The sequence below is a fragment of the Argiope bruennichi genome, chromosome 4, assembly GCF_947563725.1.
Source record: "Argiope bruennichi chromosome 4, qqArgBrue1.1, whole genome shotgun sequence".
Lineage (NCBI taxonomy): Eukaryota > Metazoa > Arthropoda > Arachnida > Araneae > Araneidae > Argiope > Argiope bruennichi.
The window spans coordinates 63,365,636-63,380,969 of record NC_079154.1 but is presented as its reverse complement, the minus strand read 5'-3'; the positions used below and the strand labels follow the sequence as shown (position 1 = coordinate 63,380,969).

At 29.1% G+C, this 15,334-nt stretch overlaps 1 protein-coding gene across 1 annotated transcript; it reads right to left on the bottom strand.

Annotated features, from left to right (window-relative positions):
• Window positions 1-2,780: 2,780 nt before the first annotated feature.
• Window positions 2,781-15,334, bottom strand: LOC129965350 (uncharacterized). The gene is made up of 4 exons (XM_056079179.1): window positions 15,251-15,334; window positions 11,890-12,108; window positions 9,333-9,522; window positions 2,781-2,984 (listed from the first exon to the last, which is right to left on the bottom strand). Exons 1-4 carry the CDS (start codon window positions 15,263-15,265, stop codon window positions 2,809-2,811), a joined length of 600 nt encoding a protein of 199 aa, XP_055935154.1. The 5' UTR covers window positions 15,266-15,334; the 3' UTR covers window positions 2,781-2,808.

Here is a 15,334-nt window from a genome sequence, read left to right as displayed (position 1 = left end):
AAAGTTACTAATATAATTAAATTGTCACAAACAAATATCAAAATATGGAAAAAATAGATAACAGCAATTATACAGGGTGTTCATTAATTATTGTCGGGGTTTCCGTACCTCATAACTTTCAAATAAAAAATATTACGCAAAAACCGATTACGTATTCGTAAATTACAACTCAAAGAATTCTACGTGGCAACAATGTGATCTGATCTTAGCGCATTTGCAGTCTGGGTAATTATGACGTCGTAAATAAAAGCGATCGTGCAAAAAAAGCAATGTGTGTATTGTGGTTTTTCGAAACTAAATCAGTCATAACTACTCAGCGTCGCTTCAGGACCACGTACAAGAAAGATCCTCCTTCGGATAATTCTATCAGGCGCTGGTTAACACAATTTCAGGAAACTGGTAGCGTTCTGCACCGAAAGGGAGCGGGAAGACCGAGCACCAGATATAACACCGCTGGACTTCTTTCTATGGGAGTTTGTCAAGAACATTGTGTACAAGACCCCTGTGCCCTCCCTTGATGAACTGAAACAAGTCCAAACAGAATTGTTACTGCGATTTAAAATGTTACCCCACAAATGCTGAATATGTGGATTGAAATCGAATTTCGTCTCGATGTGTTACGAGCCACGAAGGGCAGCCATGTGCAAATTCATTAATCTTTTTAATATCATTAATAAAATTCTTTGAGTTGTAATTTACGAATACGTAATCGGGTTTTGCGTAATATTTTTTATTCGAAAGTTATGAGGTACAGAAACCCCGACAATAATTAATGAACACCCTGTGTATCTTTAATTTGTGAGTATGTCATCTAAAACAGGTCACTATATTCATCCTGGGATATTAAACTAGATATGAGAAGAGTGAATGTAGGAAAGATGAAATATAGTGTAAAAATAATAATAATAAAAGCCTATTAATCTAGGATTAAAGGATTAAATAAGAAATTATAAGTAATGAAAAAAATATAAAAAGGATCGAATGCTAAGATTATTTAAGGAGGTGTAAATTCTAAAAACAAAGCATACATTTAGAAAAAAATTTTGATTCTTTTCTGATTTCAATGAACTTTTTTTTAAATTCCACTTATGAGTGAGTTAGACAAAAGAAAATATCCTGTAAAAATTACAGATCGATATTTGAAATTTTCACTCAATCTATATTTAATTGATAAAGGATATTACACAAAACTTTAATTAACACATGTTTTGATGGAGGGGATAGGTCATCTACGTCAATGGTAGATAACAAGTATAATACAAACCATTTTTTATATCATTCTTTCAACAAATTAAAATGAGATATATAAAGAAAATGAATTATCTTCGTTTTACAAATGATTTTAGCATTAATTTGCTCTAAATTTTATCACATGGAAAAAAAATCTAGTTGTTCTATTTAAAAATTTATTTAAAAAATTTAAACTAAAATAAATGCTCTATTGGAGAGTTAAATCATTAACAACATCTACATTCAAACTGTCACATTTTTTTTTTTTTGTATTACAATTAGCTTCTCAATTATGAATTCTATTCTGTCTGAAAGTGGATTCAAGGACTAAAGTTGCCAAGTGGAACGAAATACGGTTGAGTTATAAGCACTGATATGAGGATAGATTAATAATCATTTATTTTTGTCTTAATAATTTGTATGTTGATTGTATGGATTTCTATTGAAGACTCCATTTACTTAGATTATAGCAGATTTCGGATTTATTATTTCAGACCGTTTAAAGAAACTTCGAAGAAGTAAATATGATGTTGATAATCTCAGTTTGAACAAAATAATATACTTTTTTTTTTGAAATTATGTTATCTAAATGAGTACCAAGAGATGAATCCATAGAAAACTTTCTACTCAATAAATAGATAACACCATACCATGGCGAAGTAGTTACCAGTGAATCGAAGCTGGAATCAAAGCTCGAAAACTAAGCGAAGACTAAGAAGTGAGGAAACATAACGTATGTTTCAAACTCTTCAGAATCTGTGTTTCGAGCTGTAGGAGCATTCTACATGCATAATCTTATCTTTGTTCCGCATTTTTCTTAAAAAAATGTGTTGTCTAAATAGTTGCCAAGAGATGAAATCCACAGAAAACTTTCTACTGAATAAAGAGACAACACCATACCATGATTAAATAGTTACCAGTGAATTGAAGAGGGGAACAAAACATGAAGGCTAAGCTAAGAATAAGAAGTCGGAAAACAAAACATATCGTACAAACTTTCAGAATATGTGTTTCGGACTGTAGGAGCATTCTGCATACAATCCTGTCTATGTTCCGTAATTTTTAAAAAAAATTTTGTTTTCTAAATGTGTAGCAAGAGATGAAATCCTCAGGAAACTTTTTACTCTATAAAGAGGCAACACCTTTTTATGGCGGTATTCTATTAAGTATTATAGTTACCAGTGAATCAAGGTGGGGGACAAAGCATAAAAGCTAAGATAAGAATAAGAAGTCAAAAACATAATATATCGTTCAAACTTTTAACATTTGTATTTCGCTCTTTTGGCGCGTGATAAATCAAATAACAAAAGTTTTTGTTTTTCAAGGACAAAAAATTGCGCAAAGATGAATGAAATGCTTTTAAAATCAGAATGATTGTGTCGGAAGATTAAACTATCTAAATTCTATACTGTTGTTGAAATAAATTATAAGAAATGAGTGCAAAAACTTATTGATTTCTACTTGTATCATATCATTTGAAGAAATAATTGAATGAAATAGTAAAATAAGAAATATTTTATTTGGATTCTTCTTAATATTTCTGCCTTAATTAGTAAATGTATGCTGTTATGATAGATTTCATTTTTCATACGTATCATCCTCTTCATCGCCGTCCTTTTTAGAGTCTTTTCCTGGAGTGTACAGTTTAAGTGCAACACCTACTGTGCTTCGTACTGCCCAATAAGAAATTAACACCCTTCCATCTTTTCTTTCTGCATTGATTCCAACATGCTTACCCAAAGAATCAGCTTCATCTGTAATTATAAGTTTAAAAAATATAATTAAAATGCTTTCCCAAATTTTTTAATAAAAATGAAATTTATGAAATAAAAACCCTTTTATATTAATTCCTTAAGCTAAATTACGTATTTGTAGACTTATTTAATTCGAAATTATAAATTTTATTGTAATTATAGATAACTGTAGTTATAATAATTGAAGTTAACTTATTCCGTACTTTCATAATGTATTAAATACGAGACTTTTTCAGTAATTTTTCTGAAAATCATAATAAAATTATGACGTATACATTGATTTCTGCTGGCTTTTTTTTTCCTGATGAAGAATCAATCGATATTTCAAAGTAAGCCAAAAACTATAGCAAGAGTTAAAAGATTTGAAATGCAGTACTTTTCTGTACTACTAAAGTGTATTATCTCTAGTTTATAAGCTCGAGTCAAAGATGTAAAAAGTTTCAAATCAAATTCAAACATCTAGTCCGAAACGTACATTATGACTGTACTTTATTTACATTCAACCGTTATTGTTTTTAAAAAAATGAATAGTAGTATTTATTACGCAACAAAAGTTGACTTTCTTACCACTAGTAAAAATGTCTCAATTCAAAGAGGGGAAAAAATTTCATGTATCCAGACCGGAATTTTGTTTTACGACAGTCTTGATTTTAATTCCACTATTTTTATTTTTGAAAATTTGAGTAGCAGTCTTTAGTAAACTACAAAAGTTCATTTCAAAGTCACTAGAAAAACATCTTTAGTCAAAAATGAAAAAAAAATTTCAAAAGAGAACCAGATATCTAGTCCAATATAAGTATTATGACAATACTTAAATTCGATTGTTTATAGCTTTTGAAAGTAGCTTTATAGTTTTTATAGTGCAGTAGTATTTACTACACTAAAAAGTTGACTTTATTATCACAAGTGAACTGTCTGAACACAAACATGAATTTTTTTTAACTTGATTCAAATATCTGGTTTGAAATATAATACCATAATAATGCTTTACATTCATTCCAATGTTTTTACTTAAGAAATTTGATTAGCAAATTTTACTGAACTAGAAAATTGACTTTATTATCACTAGTAAAAGGTTCCCTAGTCAAAGATGAAAAAAAAATCAAATAAGATTCAAACATTTATTTCGAAGCATTGCATTACGATACTGTTTAAACACATTAAACTGTATTTTTTAAAATTTTGAATCGCAGTATTTGCTATACTAAAAAAGTTGACTTTATTATCATCTATAAAATGTAACCAGCAAAAGATGAAAAAGTTTCAAATGAGATAAATGTATCTATTTCAAAGCATAATATTATAACAATGTTTTACATTTATTCAACTTTTTTTACTTAAAAAATTAATACTAAAGTTTACTGCACTACAAAATTTGTCACTATTATCATTATTAATTTGTCACTATTACCAACCACTATAAAATAAAACGTTTCGAGTCATGAATAAAAAAAAAATTCAAATATCTGTACCGAAACATTATATATAAGTTGATAAAAATTAAAACACCTTTTTTCTGAGCTCTCTATGCATACTCTTATATTCAGTGTAAAGTCTCTAAAATTGGTGAACATATTATTCAAAATGGATTGCGTAAAAAAAATCATTCCTGAAACATTGATAGATGGCGCTGTACAACAGAAAACATGCTAAAAAGATAGAAATAATCACACACACACACACAAAAAACATGTGGTATGGAATTTTTCCTTTCTAGTTTCTATTGCTGCAATGAAAAAAAAAAAATGAAGAAATTGAAACTGTCATTGTAACTGCAATTTCACACTGTAAGCACAAAAATTTGCATAAACCGTTGGTTTGCTGCTACTGTTCTAGGCATAAAAGGGATAAAGCTAGGAAAATGTTCTTATCAGCGATGGCTTCGTGCTTTGCTTGTGAAGTTGTTTTATGAAAACAAAGGAAATGCTGCAGCTGCACTTCGAGAGTATCGTCGTCTTGAGAATTTATACAAAGGACCAGTATGTGTCAAAACATGTTCGAAAGTTTTGCTGTACCTGCAACAGCACTATTGCAAACGCAACAGCGCCAATGTCTTGATTCAATTATCTTTCTGCAATAGGAAGCACATCCACACTTTGGACTCAGTGCACAGCAGTTTCTTCGGCAACATTTTACTAATGACAGAGTAAGTAGTCGCGCGTTGCCGGCACACTAATTCTCTCGTTTCACACATCTTAATCCTTGCAATGGGATTTTGGCTTTAGGGATTAAAAAAAACTTGTTTATCGAGGACATCTAGTAACCTTGGCAAATTTGAAAGACAGTTTCACTCTGCCTTTGAGAAGCATCTCACTCGACCCAGTCTCCAGTCAAAGCTGAAATTTTTTTTAACGCAAATCATATTTCTATTCCAAAACAAAGTATTATGGCTAAGCTTTACATTCATTCACCTGTTTTTGTTTTCAAAATTAGAATAGCAGTAGTTACTACATTACAAAGGTTGACTTCAGTATTAGTAATGTAAGGTCTCGAGTCAAATATGAAAAAAATAAATGAAGCTAGATATAAGTATCTTATCTAAAATATAGAATTATTTCAAAACTTTCTTTCATTCGATTTCTTTTATGTTTAAAAAAATTTATAGCAGTCGAATGAAAGAAAAGAAAAATTTTACTGCACTACAAATCTTGAATTCATTATCACCAATAAAATGTTTCGAGTCAAAGATGAAAAAAAAAAGTATCAAATGAAATTTAAATATCTAGATCAAAAAATTTGTGAGGCCAATGCTTTTATTTCATTTCATAATTTTTATTTAACAATTAAAATTTACACTTAGTTATTTAGTAGCTATAACGAGTACCCAAAAAAATTGATATTACTTCATTTAGTTAAAGTATTAATAACGAAAAGCCTTTTTTTGTAAATTCATAAATTTATTAAAATTAGGCAAAAATGTGAGGAAGTAAAATTATACAGAAATAAAATTGAATTTTAAGTTTTATTAAAAATATTTTTGTGTAATATTATGATTTGAAGTTGGTGAAGAAAATGAATAAATTGGATTAATATTTGATGTAAAATAAGATTGATATTTTAAAGAATCCTTTCTTAATGAACTCTTATTATTCAACATTTAATTAAGGGATAAATTTTGTATATGTATGATATACAGGGTGTTTCAAAACTCACAGGGAAAAATTTAAGGGGTGATAGGAAATATCTAAAGAAGCATTTTTCACCATACAATACATGGGCGGAGAGAAAGCAGTGAACCTCTAGGAGGTATCCGCTACTGTCACATGAAAGAACGAAGCACTAAACGGATAGAGCAGGTATTAAATAATTTTATTGAACAACTTGTATGGCAAAATTACAGAAACTGCTCAAAAGAACGACTGCCTGTGGCAATGCAGGTGTTACATCTGCAACGAAGTGAGCGGCGCACTTTTTTCGACAGCAACAGATATCCTAGGTCCTCGTCGGTGACGATGGGGCTTTCGTAAACGAGACTTTTCAAATGGGCCCACACGAAAAAGTTCAGACCCGGAGAGATCGGGTGAACGTGCCGGCCAAGGTGTGGGCCCACCCAGACCAATCCATCGCCCTGGGAATTTAGCGTCTACAACGCTCTGCACATCCAAGCTGAAATGGGGTGGTGCTCCGTCGTGCTGTAGCCACATACCTTTTTGTATGTTGGCTGCAACAGGTTGAAGTAACTCTGGCAATACCTGTTGCAAAAATTTGAGGTATTTTCTGCCGTCTAGTAGGAATGGCGGAAGGTATACGCCGATCAAATGGTCACCCACAATTCTAGCCCAAACATTTACACTGAAACGCTTCTGACACGCACGAGCACGTATGGCGTACGAATTGCTAGATGCCCACACATGAAGGTTGTGCGTATTAGAAATGCCTTCACGAATAAAGATAGATTCATCCGTGAATAACACAGGTGCACTAAAATCAGGCTGCGCTGCTAGCTGTTGCAAAAACCAACGTGCAAACTCGACACGTGGCACATAATCTGCAGATATCAAGGCTTGCACTTTCTGTGCATGGTAGGGGTGTAATCTTTCATTCTGCAGTACTCGCCAAACAGGCGATTGAGGCACATTTACGGCACGGGAAACCTCTCGCGTGCTAATATCCGGACTATCTTCCACTCTTTGTAGAATGTCCTCTACAGCTTGTGGCGTCCTCACACTTCTGTCACGCTCTCTATCATGTATGCCGGTGACAAAGGAACCCGTTTCATACAGGCACCGATGTAACTGCTCGAAATTTTCCGGTCTGGTATGTGTCTTCTCGGGAAACGCTGCCTGTAAGGTCTTGAGGCTTCCGAAGCATTCCCATTCTCCAGAAGAAGCATCAAATGCATGTCCGCCTTTTCCTGATTACTATACGTCACCATACCTTCTGAAATCCACGGTAGAAATGACGATGTGTAAGAAGACTCGCGCTTTATTACTCGCACTTTCCATTACTAGTAATTCACCGCTTGCTCTCTGCCCATTTATTGTATGGTGAAAATTGTTTTTTTAGATGTTTTCTATCACTTCTTAAATTTTTGGCTATGAGTTTTGAAATACCCTGTAGTAATTTCAATAATTTTATCGTCTTCATTTCGCATTTACTAGATGGTATATCATTCTCTGAATATTATCATAATAAAACAATTGTTTTATGAAATAAGTAGATATAAGATTGTTTGGAATATTGTGATGTTTCCCTGGAAGTCAAAATTCTAGGTTCAAATCATTTGAAAAATATCTTAAAAAGATCGTTTGGTAATTTAACTTTAAAAGAGATGCTTCGCAGTTATCTTAGTAGCATACATACATTGTACAATATTATATGATTTTAAACAATATTCTCAATATTATAGAATATTGTTGATTAATGAATCCTATACTATCGCACATATTTCACAATACATTATGATATTAAGCAATATTCTCAATATTACATAATGTTGTTGAATATTGAATAATATAATATTGTACAATATTGTGCAAAAGGTTTTAGTATTTGGATAATGGTTTAGAAGGTAATGAAATGTTGATATGCAAGCGAACAATTATTAAATCAACTAGTATGATAATTTACTTCACATATTCAAGCTAATGTATTATATTCTATTCATTTCAAAAGAATAGTTGCACCAATAAATGGATTAAATATTTGCCGAATGAATGCTGAACGTCATTTAGCATTAAGAAATAAATGCTTTCGTAGCCTTTTTTGTGCAATAATCAGAAATCATCATATACGAAACATCATTAATACACTTTAATTTTCAATCAATTACACTTAAAAAAACTCTCGTCGAGATGCATATTCTCACTCTTCAAGGTATGCCAAATTTAATTACTGTTGGACGAATGGTTTGACCTGTAGATTAACAACGCACACATACACACTTTCAGTATCATTATTAGTAGAGATAATTTATAATGATTTTCACATATCTTTTAGACTCCTTTTAGTTAACTTGATATAGTCACGCTTTATAAACTCTTGATCTCAAGTTAATTAATGGATAGGAGAAATACCCATTAATATAATGTTGGTAAAAAATTGTATTACCATATACAAAAAAAAGATATAAAATATATCAATATACAATTACTATTATTGGACTAACATTTGCAAGATGTAATCATTTGATCCCTTTTATCTTCATCAATGAATTTAAAATAGAAAAATTAAAAATGTGTTAGATAATTTTGAAGCAAATTTTATTTATTATGTGAAAGCATGATGTTGTTTTGTTTAGGGAGGTTATAAGCTCGAAATCGAGTAGGCAATGAATGAAGCATAAATGGCAATTTACATCATCATCTTTTAATCGCATATATTTTTTAACTGCCTTTACCAGTATTACATTATTATTATGTATACATCTTTGAATGCAGATGCGCTTTTAAAAGGTTGACCTGCTTTTACCAGTATTGCTTTATTATTACGTAAGCTTCTTTGACAGTAGATGCATTTTTAAAAGGTTGACGTAGAACTATGACATCATAGCTGTCATTTCATCTCAAAATCGGCCGAGCTCCAAAACTTTGTTTGGCAGCTAGAAAGATTGACAATGAAAGTTTTAAAAAAATATTATATATATATATATATATATATATATATATATATATAGAGAGAGAGAGAGAGAGAGGGATGAATAGAGATCGATAGGGAAGTCTCGTGATTGTTTGAAACCAGTTTGAACTGGTTAATGACTTAAATTAATTAAGACAAATTATGACTTAAAAATAATAATGTTCTCATATGATAACTTTAAATTTACAATCGTAGATTTCCTTTTAATTTTACTTTATTATTTTTCTTTTTAAATAAATTCACAGTAAGAGAAAAAAATTATTCCCTTACCTTTAAAGATTTCGGCACGATATCCGTTGGCGTCAGCTATGTATCTAACTGTCATGTGCCTTTTTCTGTCTTCTCCAACTGCATAGAGTCCTATTACCGTTCCATTTTCGAATCTTCGTTGAATATGCAAATGTAAATCTCCATTTGGTTCTTTGACCAGATAATCAAAATAATAAGCCCCAGAAGAATTCTGGGAAAAAATTGTAAATGGATTACACGTTTCATAAATCATTTCTAAATGATTAGTTTTAAAATATTATTTCTGATTATTTAAAGCAACTTTATAAACTTCAATTGGATGAAAAAAATTTCGATAAATGTCTCGTTAATGATTTATATTTGTTTAATTCTGCTCAATATTTTTAAGTCAAAAAAAGAATATGATATTGGAAGTAAATTGGAGAATGCATTAGAGTGTTCCATAAGTTTCTTTCCTATTTCTAATATGAAATGAATACACAATATTTACTGTTTAAGATATTATTTATTTTGTTATATAAGAACCCTTTTACTCTATTACCTTCTTCCATCTCTCAGGAACCCTCATTATGCTTTCTTTCCAAAATTGTTGTGTTTTGGACAAGAAAGAATTCTTGTGGCGTGCTTTCATTCCGCTAATGGATTCAAAGCGCTTATCGCGAAAAGAATTTTTTAAGGGCAGAAAGAAGTAATAATTAGTTGGTGCGAGATCTGGAGACTATGCAGGATGCAGTAAAACATCCCAATCAAACTGTAAAAGCTTATCTCTTACGACTAATGCAATTTATGATCCTGCGTTGTCATGATGAAAAACAACGCCCCGTCGGTTCATTAATTCTGGCCGTTATTTTGCTATAGCAGCTCAAGTTGATGACAATATTTCGTATAATTTATGGTTTCATTTTGAGGAAGGAGCTCGTAGAAAATTGTGCCTTTCCTATTCCACCAAATGGATAAAAGAACTTTTTTGGACTGTAGTCCCAGCTTTGCGACAGTTGAAGGCCTATTGTCCTTACACCAAGCGCGTTTTCTGTGCCCATTTTCATATAAAATTCAAGTTTCGTCTCCAGTGACAAGCCTCTTTTAAAACGGCCATTCATAGCGCGATGAGAAAGAAACTTTTGTTACACCCTAATATTATGTAATTTATAAAATACAATTAATGTGAAATGTTTATTAATATATTGTTCAATATCCTTTATTATTATTAACTGAATTTTGCAAGAACATACTTTTGAGTACCATCTATTTATGTCGTATATTCTACTAAACCTTAGATTCACCCTGAAACATTTCATAATATCGCTTAGACGATTAATTTAAACCTCTCAACTTAACAGTTTTTGTAAAAAACGCAAACGATAATTTAAAGAAATTCTTTCAGAACTCTTTTTTTTTCATAAATATTTGTTTTTTCATTAAAAATTCTTTTTTTACAACTGTGAGTGTTATTTTATCACACAAGCAAATTTGCCTAGTTCCATATCAATTTTACTGTTTAAAAGAATCTGATGTTCCAGCATTTTGGTAAATAGCGAAATTTTATTTACAATATTTAGTCGATACTAAATGATGATGCAACACATAAAGTCAATCTGAACAGTAAAGCGATCTGGCTGCAGAATTAACATAATATGAATGGTTATCGATGTGTTCATTTTACCATCGATGTATATAATTTTTAATTAATTATAAATAAATTTTATTTGTAATTAAATACTAATTTCTTGGCTTCAAAAGTAAAAATATAAATATTTTTTAGCGAAGTTTAAATTTTCAGTTTTTAAAAATAAATTCTGTAATATATAGAAAGCGATGTTCTTTCCTCTCTTCACTTGGGGTCGCTAAGAGACCTTGGAGAATGTCTTGTTGGCAGTATATAAAGCCCTTCCCTTTAGTTACTTGTTGATCTTTAATAAAACTGGGAAAAATAATTTGGCATAAATATCAAGAGTGCGCATGAATTCTCAATTAATAATTCTACTTCAAGTTTTTTTTGCCTTGTTTTAAGGAAAAAATAATGTTTAGTAATCTTCAGCAGCGATTTTTTCAAAAATAATATTGTCCATATTTTCTAAGAAAAAATAGTCAAATATTATTAAATTATTTATGAAAATAAAATAAAACAATTCTCATACATGTTTTACTTGACATAAATGAATTTAATATTATTGTAATAACAAATAATTAATTACAAAATTATTGATTATACTTCTAATTACCAACTAATTACATTATTAGAATGATTAATATGATTTAAGTCATCAAAAATGAAAAAAAAAGAAGTAAAAACAAGGAAACATTTTAAAATTAATTTTAAAAAAGTTGTTAAACCTATTCCTCATATTCAATAGTATATATTTTACTTTTCAGTTACATATATTAAGAAAATGTTTTAGTTGTAATTTTTTTTAGAAAATATACAAAATATTTTAATTGAGAAAGTTGAAATATTTAATTACTGATATCCTATTTTTACTCACACAAATTTACCGTTTTACTGAATTTTATCAAGTTAACGTCTTGAACAATTGATTGTAATAATCAATTGTTCAATTGCTTTAAATACTGTTCTTACGTTTTTTCTCATTCTCCCTGATGAATTGCTGTTCGTTGCTGCTCGTGTAAATCTCCCAGGCTCAATTTCTTGATGTTTCTCAGAAATATTTCTATTTGATCTGTATTTATAAGCAAGCTCTGACGATTCTCTCACGTAAGCCACAATGGTGTCTTCATGCTGAAACAAACTTTGATCTACCGCCGAAAGATACGTTACAACCATCAAGATGACTGAAATCTGAAAAAAATGTATATATACTTATATAATGTATGTGAATCCAAAATTTACTATACCGGCATAGAAATGAAATATAATTTATCAAAAACAACTTGTTTATCTTAAATATACTTTTCTACTGTTAAAAATAAGATTTAAAATTTCAGATTACCGCATAAAAAAATCTAACACATATAAGTATTGCATGGATTTAACTAAATAGGGTTTTAATATATCACGCAGTTTTTAATTTTAAGTATATTTCGATGTTATTGTATGTCTTTAATTCAAAGAAATTTTCGGTATCACAGTTGATTTACAATAGTATAAATACCATCAAATTTAAACACACTTATTTGTTTTAACTCAATTTTTTATAGATTTGCTATTTTTTTAATTTTAATAGTTATTTGAAGTCTATCTTAGGAATACTAGATTATTTTTAATGTATATTGTAGCATATACATTCAAGAGCGTATGAATTCTGTATATTTAAAGGTAAATTTTGAAATATTATGGGTAAAAATTCTATCCTAAAGTTGCTTCAAATAAATATAAAATAATAGAAAGAATAATAGAAAGAATTAAGGATTTCTTTCATAGTTTGGTGAATAAGGCATACATCTCATATTAACAACTATTTATGTAAACTACTTTTTCCATCTCCATCAAAGGATTGCAATTTTCGGAAAATTTAATAAAAATTTAATAAAAATTGAATATAAGAGAAAATTATTAGAGAGCAAAAGAGAAAACACTAACGGCAAATTTTTGTTGACAATTTTAACGATAAAAGTTTATTTTAAATTTCTGAATTTTTAAATTTCCATAAGATTTGACGAAATTTCTCAGCGATCAACCGAATAACAAAATCGAAAACATTGCATAAATTAGAAAATTATAGAATTATAGTTTAATATAATTTCTTTTATTTTGTTCCTTATTAGATTGCAATAGAAGACTGATAAATTAAATATGATGGAATTATACTAAAAATATAATTGTTGCAAAAATATTCATTTGAGATAAATCGATTGTAAAAATAAGTTTAGTAGGAAAAAAACGGAAATTTCCAAGAGAAAAAAAAATTTAAATGTTTAATAGATATTATATAATACATTAATAAACAACTACAATTTTAATAATTTTTTAATATATAAATTCGTAATTATAATATAAATTTTAATTTATATTATACAATTATTTATATAATTATATCATTTCAATAGGTAAGTAATTTAATAAAACATAGTATATCACATTTTGGAAACAAGAATTCTTCTTTTAGGCATCAAAATAAGCATTGTAATCCTTATCTAACATATTGAAATCTTTGAAAATTTCATAATTCATTTTCGCTTAATTGTGTGCATTGTACGCCAGTTAAGCTCTCAAATGAGTTATTGATCCTAAGAAATATTGACTTGCGCTCCTTGAAAGCATGAACCTACTTAAATAACAAAAATAATTCAGAAATACGAGTAATAATTTGAAATTTTTTATTCTTCGACTGAAACAAAATAAAGTCACATTTTGAATCAAAGTCACATTTTGGGAAAAAGAATTCTTTAGTAAGACATCAAAATAAGCAATATGATCCTTATCTAACATATTGAAATTTTGAAAAGTTTAGAATTCACTTTTGCTGAATTGTGTGCATTGTTCATCAGTTAAGCTCTCAAATGAATTATTTACCTTAAGAAATATTGACTTGCGCTCACTGAAAGCATGAACCTATTTATATTAATAAAAATAATCCAGTAACATAAATAATATTTTAAAATTTTTGATTCTGTTTCTAACTGAACAGAAATAAATTCGAAATACAGACAATATTTTAATATTCCGTTAATAGGAAACAAAAGGGTCGAAGGATTAATACCATCTGGAGATATTCTGAGATCGCACTGTTTAATATAGCAGATGTGATGTTTTCATGCTCTTTATAGGATTTTTTTCAAATTATTACTTTCAAAAAATTTGAAATTACAAAAATTAAAATCTTTTAACATTTTTAACAGTATATTTATTAACTCACTCAACATAAAATATAATCTTTATGTTTAGATAGATTTATGGATCATCGGAAGTATAACCTATTGCTAATGGTTTAGAAATTAGCTATTGAGCTACGGTTAGAGTGGGTATTCTGCATATTAACGACTATAAATGATTAAAAGAGAAACAGGGAAGTAATTTATGAAAATATCAGTCAAAACATCACAAAATCTCAATATACAAAATCTCTGTTTATTTCTAGCGTAAGTGGCACAGAAATCGCTTTTATTTCTAATTACGTGATGGCAACAATGAAATGTAAACATATCGAAGTGCGAAAGTTTCATCAGACTGCTTTATACAGCATTTTTATAGTTATTCTTAAATCAAAACTCTCTAATTATATAAAATTATTATATTATAAATGCTGCTCGCTGTGTCAAACACTTTATTCAGTCAGAAAATGTAAAATAAATTAAGGAATAAACTTTAATCGGAAAATTTAAGAATCGAATCTGAAAATAGGCTTACTCATCACTATGGATACTCGCTATGACTTACCTACTGGAAATAAATGAATTCTAAAACTATTAATTTCCCAAAAAGGTTTTTGCATTATCTTAAAACTGAAAAAAAATTATATCTATAAAGATATCGATTTCATTTCTATACAGTTTCTTCTATTCTTTTAATAAACAATTCAAGTTTTATTTACAATGTTACGATGCTTTTATTGTTGGGTTTGACTAAGTTTGATTCGAAAAAAGCATTTTAAGAGAAATGCTCTCTTTAGTTGTTTTTTTTAATGTTATGTTAAATTCAAACTCATCCATCAAAATATTCAATCGCGTGCTTTTGCTAGTGTTAAAATTAAGATTAAAAATTTACTTTTTTATCATTAATTTCGAAATAGTATTTTAATTTCCGCTTATATTTTATAATATATTGTCACAAGTGCGTAACAATAATTTGCTGCAGAATGATTCTTTTAAAGTCCTCATTTTAAGTCGTATCAAATAAATTGAAATTTTGAAAAATGATTTCCATATTAATCATTTAATAAGCTAAAAAATCAAAATCTTGTCCAGCAAGCTGATCACTAAAGGCGGCTAGTATCACATATTACAAATATCTTCTAATAAACTAAAAAGATTGAAAATTTTACCTTAATGAGTAACATTATGATCAAGTAATCCAGATTCCAATAGATAATAGTCTTTGATATATTTCTACAACTTTTATTGGTCTG

What these genes read in the sequence shown, in the direction of transcription:
- LOC129965350 (XM_056079179.1), bottom strand. An exon ending in CAGGGAGAATGAGAAAAAAC is followed by an intron (nt 9,523 to 11,889) that starts GTAAGAACAGTA and finishes ATTTTTTCCCAG; the next exon opens with AATTCTTCTGGGGCTTATTA. An exon ending in TCGTGCCGAAATCTTTAAAG is followed by an intron (nt 2,985 to 9,332) that starts GTAAGGGAATAA and finishes TTATAATTACAG; the next exon opens with ATGAAGCTGATTCTTTGGGT.